At 48.3% G+C, this 12,290-nt stretch overlaps 1 protein-coding gene across 4 annotated transcripts in view; it reads left to right on the forward strand.

The window, feature by feature from the left end:
• The window catches only part of Zer1 (zyg-11 related cell cycle regulator), a 37,686-nt gene extending 28,978 nt beyond the window's left edge, over positions 1 to 8,708 (forward strand). For all 4 annotated transcript variants that reach the window (XM_045130600.1, XM_045130598.1, XM_045130601.1 and 1 more), the window contains 5 exons: positions 511 to 626; positions 3,135 to 3,323; positions 4,435 to 4,532; positions 5,315 to 5,417; positions 7,135 to 8,708. In XM_045130600.1, coding sequence (XP_044986535.1) covers positions 511 to 626; positions 3,135 to 3,323; positions 4,435 to 4,532; positions 5,315 to 5,417; positions 7,135 to 7,192 — 564 coding nt within the window. In that variant the 3' untranslated portion in view covers positions 7,193 to 8,708. The remainder of the gene's footprint in view (positions 1 to 510; positions 627 to 3,134; positions 3,324 to 4,434; positions 4,533 to 5,314; positions 5,418 to 7,134) is intronic.
• The last annotated feature ends 3,582 nt before the right edge of the window (positions 8,709 to 12,290 follow it).

Raw genomic sequence — 12,290 nt, forward strand, 5'->3', positions numbered from 1 at the left:
TAGTGAATTCCAGGTCAGCATGAGCTAGAGCGAGATCCTGCCTCAGGAAAAGCAAAAAGTTTTTTTATTTATTTGAGAAAGAGGGAGAGAGAATGGATGTGCCAGGACCACCTGCCCCTGCAAATAAACTTCAGATGCATGCACCACCATGTACATCTGGCTTACATGTGTTCTAGGGAGTCAAACCTGCATCCTTAGGCTTCGTAGACAAGCACCTTAACCACTAAGCCATCTCTTCAGCCCTGTCTATCTTTCTAGAACACCCCTCTGCTACAGGGGATCCCAGTAAATAGGATCACATTTTCCACAGAAGGCAGCCATAGTCACATGACAAGGAGCCTCTCTCTTTGTAGTTTCTCATCCTGTGTGCACAGTTCTGTTGTGGGGTTACTAGGAAGTAGGGGGCAGCTCATTGCAGCCCTCTGTGTATTCAGAATGGTCACTTAACAGTATGAGGCACTGAGCACTCACATGTATATTCAGTGGTCTCAGTGGCTGTTATTTCTACAGGAATTCCCAGAGAAGCAGGAATTGCATCGGAACATGCTAGGGCTCCTGGGAAATGTGGCGGAGGTGAAGGAGCTTCGGCCTCAACTGATGACTTCCCAGTTCATCAGTGTCTTCAGGTTTGATGTTTTTTTTTTTTTTGTTTTTTTTGTTTTTTTAAGAAAAACCACCAGGCATGGTGGCACACACCTTTAATTCCAGCACTCGGGAGGCAGAGGTAGGAGGATTGCACTGAGACTACATAGCAAATTCCAGGTCAGCCTGGACTAGAGTGAAACCCTACCTCGAAAAAACAAAAAATACAAAAAAAAAGATTTATTTTATTTACTAGAGACAAAGGGTGTGCGAGAGAGAATAGGCACGCTAGGGCCTCTAGCCACTGCAAATGAACTCCAGATGCATGTGCCACCACGTGCATCTGGCTTATATGGGACCAGGAGAGGCAAACCTGGGTCCTTTTGATTTGCAGGCAGGTGTTTTAACCACTAAGCCATCTCTCCAGCCCTTTTAAGTATTTTTATTTATTTATAGTTGAGAAAGAGAGGCAGTGGGAGAGAGAATGGGCATGTCAGAGCCTCTAACCACTGCAAATGAACTCCAAACACATATGCTACCTTATGTATCTGGCTTATGTGGGTACTGGGGAATCAAACCTGGGTCCTTAGGCTTTGCAGGCAGATGCCTTAGCTGCTAAGCCATCTCTCCATCCCTCAATGCTTCTTGCTTGGCTGCCAGGATGCTCAGAACTATAGTCTAATCAGCGGCTACAACTATTCTTAGTCTGCTTTCTGTTGTACATGTTGTCTTCCTCCTGCAAAGTGATCTCTTACATGATTCATTTTTATAATCCTAGCACTCAGGAGACACATGCAAAATATTAGGAATTCATGGTATTCCTCAGCTTGGCAAAATCAGGGCAAACTTGGGTTATAGGAGAACCTTCCTCAAAAACAAACAAGCTGCCAAACATGGTAGCGCACACCTTTAATCACAGCACTCCAGGGGCTTAGTTAGGAGGATCGCCATTAGTTCAAGTCCAGGCTGAGACTACATATGGAACTCTAGGTCAGCCTGGGCTAGAGCAAAACCCTGTCTCAAAATACAAAAAAAAGAAAGCCGGGCGTGGTGGCGCATGCCTTTAATCCCAGCACTCAGGAGGCAGAGGTGGGAGGATTGCCATGAGTTCGAAGCCACCCTGAGACTACATAGGGAGTTCCAGGTCAGCTTGGGCTAGAGCAAGACCTTGCCTTGAAAAACAAACAAACAAACAAAAAAAGAGCTGGTGTGGTAACTCATGCCATCCTGTGCTATAACATGAGATCCAGGTCAGCCTGGGCTAGCGTGAGACCTTGCCTGGCTAGGTGGTATATGCTTTTAGGACTTTTTTGTTGTTATTTTGTTATTTCAAGGTAGGGTCTCATTCTAGCCCAGGCTGACCTGGAATTCATTATGTAGTCTTAGGGTGACTCTTCACTCACAGTGATCCTCCTACCTCTACCTTGCAAGTGCTTGGATTAAAGGCATGTGCTACCATGCCTAGCTTTATATAGTAAATTCAAGGCTAGCCTGGACTACATAAGACTCTGTTTCAAAAAATTAAAATAAACTAGGGGCTGGAGAGATGGCTTAGCAGTTAACGTGCTTTCCTGTGAAATCTAAGAATCCAAACTGATTCCCCAGGACCCATGCAAAGCCAGGTATACAAGGTGGAACAAGTTTCTTGAGTTTGTTTGCAGTGGCTAGAGGCCCTGGCATACGCAGTCTATCTCTTTTTATCTGTCTGTCTGTCTGCCTCTCTCTCTCAAAAAAAAAAAAAAAAAAAAAAAAAAAATATATATATATATATATATATATATATATATACATATATATATATATATATATATATATATATATATATATATTTACACACACACACACATATATAGGTTTTTCCAAGTAGGGTCTCACTCTAGCCTGGGCTAACCTGGGATTCACTATGTTGTGTCAGGATGGCTTTGAATTCATGGCAATACTCCTACCTCTGCCTCCTAAGTGCTAGGATTAAAGACGTGTGCCACCACACCTGGCAAATAAAATATTATTTTATTTTATTTTTATTTATTTGACAGAGAGAGAGGGAGAGAGAGAGAGAATGGGCGTTCCAGGGCCTTCAGCCACTGAAAATGAATTCCATACGTGTGCACCCCCTTGTGCATCTGGCTAATGTGGGTCCTGGGGAATTGAATCTGGGTCATTTGGCTCTGCAGGCAAACTCCTTAACTGCTAAACCATCCCTCCATCCACTAAAATATTCTTTAAAAAAATGCTTTCTGGGTGTAGTGGCGCATGCCTTTAATCCCAGCACTTGGGAAAGCAGAAGTAGGAGGATCGCTGTGAGTTCAAGGCCACCCTCAGACTACACAGTGAATTTTAGGTCAGCCTGTGCTACAGTGAGACCCTACCTCAAAAACATACACACACACATACAGAAGCGATAAGTAGCCACACATGGCAGTACATATCTGTAATCCCAGCTCTGTAAAGATGGAGGCAGGAGGATGACAGTAATTACACCTCTGTTATCTCGTGTCTTAGGTTGCAATTCATCACAATGTGTGATAGAATTTTCTTTCTTTCTCCTGTAGCAACCTGCTGGAGAGCAAGGCTGATGGCATCGAGGTTTCCTATAATGCCTGTGGTGTCCTCTCCCACATCATGTTCGATGGGCCTGAGGCCTGGGGTGTCTGTGAACCCCAGCGGGTGGAAGTGGAGGAGCGTATGTGGGCGGCCATCCAGAGCTGGGACATCAACTCCCGAAGAAATATCAATTACAGGTATGAGGTAGAAGTGGCTTAGCATGGAGTCAGCATGGTGTAGTCAGTTTTCCATCCTTCTGTCCTCTTGAGGTTCTTGCTGTCCCTCACTGAGCTGCAGCCTTACAGAAAAGAATATGTACAGCTAGGCATGGTGGTGCATGCCTTTAATCCCAGCACTCAGAAGGCAGAGGTAGGATTGCCATGAGTTCGAGGACACCCTGAGACTACATGTTAATTCCAGGTCAGCCTGGACCAGAGTGAGACCCTACCTTAAAAAAACAAAACAAACAAAAATGACAAAAAGAAAGAAAGAAAGAGAAAAGAAGAGAAAGGAATATGTAGAACCCAAGGCCACTTGCTAGACTGGGGCATTTTTCCTGCTCCTGTGTGTCCCCAAATACCTGATGCATACTTATATGTGGGAAGTGACAAGGAGAAAGTGTACACACAACACAGTAAAAAACAATTCCTAGTTGTGCTCTCTGATAGGGACCCTGGGTGAAGCCAACAGCTTTTTTGTGCGCAAGTTCCATTCCTGACCTCAGTGCTTACTACACCATGACTGGCGTGCTGCCACCATGCCCACTCTCCCTCAGTGCCCTGTGACCCAGGCCCTTTCTTCCTTCAGCCATCCTGTGTAGCTGGTCATTTAAGTTACATGCTCACTTGGGAGGGTGAGCTCGAGTGTTTAGCTCTGCTGAGGCCCATGACCGAGGTTCCTGGGAGAGACCTGAATCACAGGACCCTAGGAACTTTGGCTTGACTGTTTTTGGACATGTGAGGCCATGACTGCAGGCTGGCCCCAGTGAGGCCATGGGAGGTGATACAACACTTCTCCCAGCTTCCCAGGACTTCTCCCTCCTCACCACCAGCTGGCCTTGCCCTGCTTGCTGATGTCCTGATTTCTGCCCTTAGTCTTAAGCCCTCCTGCCTTCGACCTCTGCTTTTGCCTTTGTCTTCTCCCAGTTGAGCTCCTTGGTGGAGCCTGCAACAGTTGAAAGGCCACTGTTCTTTCCCATAGACCTGCCACAGTTGCTGTAAGGCTCCTTCAGAGAGAAGAGCTCAGAGAAGAAAAGACTCATCCCAGCTCTCACCATTAGAGGTCTGACGTTGATTTCTCTCCTTGCAGGTCTTTTGAACCAATCCTCCGCCTCCTTCCCCAGGGCATCTCTCCCGTCAGCCAACACTGGGCAACCTGGGCCCTGTACAACCTCGTGTCTGTCTACCGTGAGTGCCCACCCTCTCTGGATTCAGACACCACCCAGGCTGAAGGCAGCATGCCTATAGGGGACATGTGCCTTAGAGAAAGCCTTCTGTGCTTCCTCACTGGGGGGACTCCTACAAGATGGTTGGGTGCTACCATAGCACCAGAAGTAGCCCAGCCCATGCAGAGTTCCTGGGTGGCTTCCGAATGCCTCCTGCCCCCATGTGTTTGAACCCATAGGGCAGAGCAACACCCAGTTCCAGCCTGACTGGCCACCACAATTACTTGGTACTGTTTGTTTGTTTATTTATTGTTTTTTCTGTTTTTCGAGATAGAGTCTCACTCTAGCTTAGGCTGACCTGGAATTAACATGTAGTCTCGAACTCACAGCAATCCTTCTACCTCTGTCTCCCGAGTACTGGGATTAAAGGTGTGCACCACCACACCTGGCTGGTACTGTGTATTAATACCATAAATATAGGCCCCAGACTGCTCAAATCAGTTTCCAGGGCAGAACATAGGAACCTGTATCTTGACAAAAGCCTGTCAAGGAACAGTGTTTTGGGCCCCTGGGTGATATCTTCCATAGGACAAGCTCTGGAAAAAATGTAGACCTTTCCTTAGGTCTTGCCCCTGCTAACCCAGGTGGATCCATGAAGCTAGGCAGATGTGACTTGACCATCTTCCCAGTAATGTCCTTCCCTCCAGGCTGTCCTTTAAGTAGTCCTGGAAGCAAGGGTGGGTTTCTGGGGCACAGACTCTTAGAAGGCCCACCCATCATCAGCTACCTACCCCTACCTCACAGCTGACAAATACTGCCCCTTGCTGATCAAAGAAGGTGGGATGCCCCTTCTGAGAGACATGATCAAGATGGCCACTGCCCGGCAGGAGACCAAGGAAATGGCCCGGTAAGAGACAAGTCATGTGTTCCCACTGGATGCCTTGGTGGGAGTGGGGTGGGACAGTGGGGACGGCTGAATTTCCAGGGCTTCTTCAGGCTTAAGTGTGGAGGTGGACAATATGTGAGTGCCCACAGGAACCTCTGTCATTTCAACCATAATACTTGAAACCAGAAGACTGAGTCATGGACGGTCATACTGCCCACATTCACAAACTTCGCTATCTTTTATTGCCAGCCGGTCCCATTTTGATTATAGAGACTAGCAAGTCAGTCAGAATGCTGCATTATTTTTGGCCAAAAACATTTGAGGGACAGAGGGCTCAGTATGGTGAGATACATCTCAAAAGCCATATGAGGCAAAGTGCCAAGCTGTGAATGTAAATGTGAAGGTGAAGGCCACAGTAGAAAAAATTACACTTGCCTAGCATGTTCATAGCCCTGGGTTTCACCTCCAGCATCTCTGCCCCCCATAGCACCCCCATCCCAAAAAAATCAAAAGTTAAAGACATGCCAGAGTCCTTCTCTTGACTTGTTTGGGTCTAAAACACTGGCTCTGGTTATCCCATCAGTCCATGAGTGATTCCTGATGCATGCCCCGTATCAGAAACAGCACTGGTGGCCTTCTTTTCCAGGATCCGTTCTAGAGGGAGAGTAGTCACATTCACCCAGTGGTCATTGTCATAATTATGAAATTGTGAACGTGGTATAGAGTAAATGTAACGTAGAAGAGAGGCCTGGTGCTCAGACTCCCCACACTGTGATGTTCCAGATGGAGGCATCAGTAGGCTTCACCATTATTTTTGGCACTGCTTAAACATGGACAGGTCTGAGCTAGGGCATGGTAATATGAATATCCTTAAACTTAATCTCCCAAAGAATACATCAGAAAACAGTGTTAAAGTGAACAGGTCCCATGCCATGGGTTTTCTTTTCCAGTAGGCTTAGGACTATCCCTGATAAACAGAGATCCCAGGAAATTTGAGAGTCACTATGGAAGATTCGCCAGTGAGCTGTTTCAGTGCCATTAACGTTTTCCTAATGCCCTGAAGATGTGTATCTGAGCCCATAGACCTTCTGGCATTGATTAATGAATGACCCTGGATGATGCCAAAGGCACTCAGCCTATCCAAAGTTTCCTGGCCCACTCAGGGCATTTCCTTCTGAAAGGTTTTGGGATACTCTTAGCACATAGAGGCTGCAGTGAACCCCCCAACCCAGAGGCTTCATGTTGAGCAGGTGATAGTGTAGGGTCCAAGGTGACATCCGAGAGCAATGGACAGCAGTTCCCAGAGATCAGGCTGCAGTGGGCAAGGGACAGTTCTGCTGAGCTGGGGCCTGACTGCCAGAGGGCATTGGTGGCCTTGGATCCAGCATAGCTACAAACAGGTCCTTGTCTCCATGTGAATCTGACATGCAGCCAGTTTGGGGACCTCCAGTGGACTTCTGGACAGAGGAGGGGCTAATATGCAGGGAAGTTGCTGAAGAAAGAGCAGATAGGTTTGGGAGGTCAGGCCTGAGCTGCTTGCAGGATGCTCTGTCCTGGGACTGGGGGCAGGGTCTGAGGAGAATGGGAAAGGCAAGGGGAAAGATGGGCAGTGTCATTTATGACCACAGGTACCATTTTGTTGGTACTTTGCCAGCCAGGACATTGATTAAGCAGTTGCTGGTTTCTAGGAGGAGCCAGCCAGCCTGCCCTCCAAGCCTCTTTCCCCATTTATTTCCAGCAAGGTGATTGAGCACTGCAGTAACTTTAGAGAGGAGAACATGGACACATCCAGATAGAGGCTCCACCCCACAGCCGCCGCTGCTCGGACCACAGGCAAAGAGGAGACACTCAAGGCCCAGTGGGCAGGCCCAAGAGCCTCCCACAGGATGAAGAGACAGAGGGGACTTTTGCACAACCGACGCTTTTCCTTAACATTAGTGAGATATATATATATTATATATATTATTTTTTTTTTTTGTTTTGGTTAGGAAGTGTGAAGTTTTGTGTGTATGACTTCTGTACAAAAACAAAAGCAATCTCCTGAGTCTTCGCAGCTTCCTTGGCCATTCTCAAACCATCTCTAAGCCTTCATTGCTGCCACACTCCCTCCAACGCTGTGAGTGTCCAGTCTTTTTCCAGTGAGCATAGACCCTGGCTGAGCTTCTGTCTATTGTGAAAGGAGCTGGCCCTTACCAGGCCATTCCAGCAACCCCCACACCATCCCTACCTAAGCTCCCCATCTGGGCTCCCAGGTGAGGCTGATGGAGTTTTGGGATTAAGACTAACCCCAATGGGTCTCCCAGAAGCCTTGGTGCTCCGGGCTATGGGCTATCTGGGTCCAGAAGGTGAGCTGCTCCAGGTCTGGGCCCTGGAAGACCCTGGAAGAGTGTGGCTCCCACTGGCCCACCACTCTGGCCAGGCCTGCCCGTGGCCATGCTGCTATGGAGACTGCCTCTGAGTCTCCCTCAGGCCCCAGGCTGTTGAAGGCCCCAGGCCAGGGATGGTCAGAACTCAGGGGTAGATTCCACTGCCCCCTCTGCCAAACCATACCCACCTGCCCTAGGTCTGGGAACCAGCACCTTCCAGGGCCAAGGTCTTGCTCTCTTGCTCCATATCCCTCATCTGCCACAAGTACCCCAGGTGCCCAGGCACTCCCACCAGCACAACTGAGCCCATCCTGCTGCCCAGAGGACCTCACAGCTCCCTCTGAGGCAGGAGATTCCCCACTCCCACCATAACCAGAGGCAGCGGGCAGCCACTTCTAGACCAGCACTTGGCCAGCCCTCTCCTACTTCTCCTACTAGCTCAGGCTGTCCCTGGGAAGTTGCCCCACTGTGCCTCAGACACAGTAACAGCTGTCTCAGCCGTTTGTTGACCTCCCTTGCTGAATCTCAGCATTGCTTCTCATGGACATATGGGTGCTGAGGAAACCCATACCGAACAGGCAGGCCTGGGGAGCAAAGTTGACCCTGGAGGATGCCCTTGGGTGACTTGTTCTTCCTTCTTCCTTTCCCAGACATGTTCTTGGACTCTCTTGGTATGTCTGCCTCCAGGCAGAAGGGGTCTGGTTCACAGAACTTGGAGGTAACTGGCCTCTTTTGGTGAGCCGCATGCCTGGGCTATAGAAGGCTTAGCCCTATTTTTCCAGTGTGGCAGATGATCTGCCTTGGCCCCTCCTTTCCATCCCAGGCCCTCCTGGCCCCACCCAGACCCCAGGCAGACTTCACATCACATTGCTTTACCACTTGGGGCCTGGGGAAATGTCTGTACTTTGGGATGTCACAGAAATACATTTTTGTGCAAAGTGCAAAAGAGCAGTGTCTTTTTTTTTTTTTTTTTCCAGAGAGGGTGTGGGATGCTTGCCAGAGGGTGAGGGTCAGGAAAGGGGCTGGAAGACTTCCAGCAGGAGCCTGCATGTGGTTCCATGGTGGAGAAGGCTATGTTGGGTGGGTTGTCCACAGGGGCAATCAGCTATAGGCTTTGGACAGGTAGAGTATCTGTTTCCATCACAGTCTCTTCACATTTCTGCCTAGACACTAAGATTAGGGCCAGCCACCTGACCAGTAGGACCTCTGCCCAGGATGAGAGTCTGCTGAAAGATGCAGATGGTTAACAGGTCATGACTCTGCGCAGCAAGGGTAGAAAGGAGGAAGGGCTCCTCTCAGCTGTTGGGAGGGGTGGGGTTCTGTTAAGACTGCAGGGTGCTGGGCAGTGGTGCACGAGGGAGAGAGCCAGCACGGCATCCTCACATGCTCTGGGGAGGCCTCTCCAAGGTGACACATTTGAACTGAATCCTGCAGACAGATGGAGCCTGCTGGGCCTGGCCCTAGACCACTCAAGAAAAGCATCTCAGACATAAGTCTTGTGGGGTGTAGCTTCGTTGGGGAGCATTTGCCTAACAGGTGAAAAGTTCATGGTTCAATTCCCAGCACTACAAACTAGACAGACCTACCAGGAAGAACAGGGAGGAAGACCCATGGGACTGGGGCAGTGAGAAGGAAAGGGGGTTGGAAAAGGAGGGGACAAGGAAATAGATGGGACAGACCTGAGGTGACCAGACTTGAGGTTTTCCCAAAACAGTCCTGTGTCCTAGTGTAACTGTAAACCTGAATGGATAATGGACTACATGATCAGGTCCCAGTGGCAGCTGGCACTGCCGAAGCCTTCATCTGTGTGCTACATCCTTTTTGGGAAATGCTTGGTCTACATTCTGCTGCTCAGCCCTCAGCTCATTCCACAGATAGGTACCCAAGACTCAGAGGTGATGGGCTGCAGAAATGGCTCAGTGGGGAAGAGCACTGGCCGTATAAGCATGAGGATTTGAGTCTGTTACCCAGCACCTATGTCAAAAAGCTCATCCCCAAGCTGGAGAGATGTAGTGGTTAAGGTGTTTGCCTGCAAAGCCAGAGGACCATGGTTCGACTCTCCAGGACCCACGTAAGCCAGATGCACAAGGGGGCGCATGCGTCTGGAATTCACTTGCAGTGGCTGGAGACCCTAGCACGCCCATTCTCCCCCGCCCCCATCTCTGCTTCTTTCTCAAATAAATAACTAAAATATATTAAAAAAAAAAAAGTTGGGCTGGGTGTGGTTGTGCACGCCTTTAATCTCAGCACTCGGGAGGCAGAGGTAGGAGGATCACCATGAGTTCAAGGCCACCCTGAGACTCCATAGTGAATTCCAGGTCAGCCTAGGATAGAGTGAGACTCAACCATGAAAAAAAAAAAAAAGTTGGACTGGAAAGATGGCTTAGTGGTTAAGCGATTGCCTGTGAAGCCTAAGGACCCTGGTTCGAGGCTTGATTCTCCAGAACCCACATAAGCCAGATGCACAAGGGGCGTATGCGTCTGAAGTTCGTTTGCAGTGGCTGGAGGCCCTAGTGCACCCATTCTCTCTCTCTGCCTCTTTCTTTCTTTTATTTATTTATTTATTTATTTGAGAGCGACAGACACAGAGAGAAAGACAGATAGAGGGAGAGAGAGAGAATGGGCGCGCCAGGGCTTCCAGCCTCTGCAAACGAACTCCAGACACGTGCGCCCCCTTGTGCATCTGGCTAACGTGGGACCTGGGGAACCGAGCCTCGAACCGGGGTCCTTAGGCTTCACAGGCAAGCGCTTAACCGCTAAGCCATCTCTCCAGCCCTCTCTGCCTCTTTCTGTATGTCGCTCTCAAATAAATAAATAAATAAACAAACAAACAAACAAAAAGAAGCTAAATTCTTAAAAAAAAAAAAATGCTCAGCTCGCATGCCTGCAACCACTGTTGAGGGGGATGAAAACAGTAACAGACAAACTGGGAGTTTGGGTTCAGTGAGCGATCTCCCAGGAAAACAAAGGAAATAAGGCCAGTGTGGTGATGCATACCTTTAATCCCAGCTCTCAGGAGGCTGAGGTAGGAGAATCACCATGAGTTCAAGGCCAGCCTGGGCCTACAGACTAAGTTCCTGGTCAACCTGGGCTGGAGCGAGACCCTACTTTGAAAACACACAAAAATAACGGAGAGAAGGAGAAGGAAAAAAAGGAAGGAATTAAGGTAGGAGTGGCTTAGCAGTTAAGTGCACTTTCTTTTTTTTAATATTTTTTTAAATTTTTATTTATTTAAGAGTGACAGGCAGAAAGAGGAGAGAGAGAGAGAAAATGGGCACATCAGGGCCTCCAGCCACTGCAAATGAACTCCAGACGTGTGCGCCCCCTTGTGTATCTGGCTAACGTGGGTCCTGGGGAATCGAGCCTTGAACTGGGATCCTTAGGCTTCACAGCAAGCGCTTAACTGCTAAGCCATCTCTCCAGCCCAAGTTAAGTGCACTTTCTGTACAACCTTAGGGGCCTGAAACTTCCTAAATTCGGATCTTAGGACCCATGTAAATAGGCCACATACATCTGTAACCCCAGTCCTGAGGGAAGCAGGGACTGGAGAGTCATTGGGGCTCCGAACAGCTAGTTCTGGAATCAGTAAGATTGGAGACACTAGTGCAAGTAAAAATGGGTGAGTGATGGAGGGAAACACCTTATGTTCTCCAGCTACTGCAGGAGAGCCCACAGAGTGTCTCAGACAAGCACATAGACCACACTACATACTACATACATGCAAAAAAGTAATAAATAGGGAAATAAGAGTGATAGATGAGAACAGCCCAAGTCTTCCTCTAGCCTGTGCACACAAGTGCATGTGGTGTGCACATCTGCGTACACCAAAAAAATTTTAAATACAATATTTTATTCATTTTTATTTGAAAGCGATAGAGAGAATAGGTGCACCAGGGCATCCAGCCACTGCAAACAAACTCCAGATGTGTGCACCCCCTTGTGCATCTGGCTAACGTGGGTCCTGGGGAATTGAGCCTCAAACTGGGGTCCCTAGGCTTCACAGGCAAGCACTTAACTGCTAAGCCATCTCTCCAGCCCCACACACCAATTTTTTAAAAATTGGGCTGGAGAGGTATCTCAGCTGTTAAAGGCACTTGTTTGCAAACCCTGCTAACTTTGGTTCAATTCTCCTGTACCGAGACACAAAGTGGCACATGCATTTGTCTGTTTTTCTCTCTCATACAAATATTATTTTTAACCTTTTTTTCTTTTTTTTCTTTTTTTATTTTTACAAGAGAGAGAGAATTGGCACACCAGGGCCTCTAGTCACTGCAGTTGAACTCCAGACACATGTGCCACTTTGCATGCATGTGTGACTTGTGTACCTGGCTTATGTGGGCTCTGGGGAGTCAAACCTGAGTCCTTAAGGTTTGCAAACAAGTACCTTAACCACCTCTAAGCCATCTCTCTAGCCCAACAAATTTTTGTTTTAATTCCCTATCCAACCAGAAAAAAAAAAAAATCCAGGCATGGTGGTACAAGCCGTTATTCCCAGCACTCTGAAGGCAGAGGTAGGATCAACATGAGT

Source organism: Jaculus jaculus, chromosome 1, assembly GCF_020740685.1.
Source record: "Jaculus jaculus isolate mJacJac1 chromosome 1, mJacJac1.mat.Y.cur, whole genome shotgun sequence".
Lineage (NCBI taxonomy): Eukaryota > Metazoa > Chordata > Mammalia > Rodentia > Dipodidae > Jaculus > Jaculus jaculus.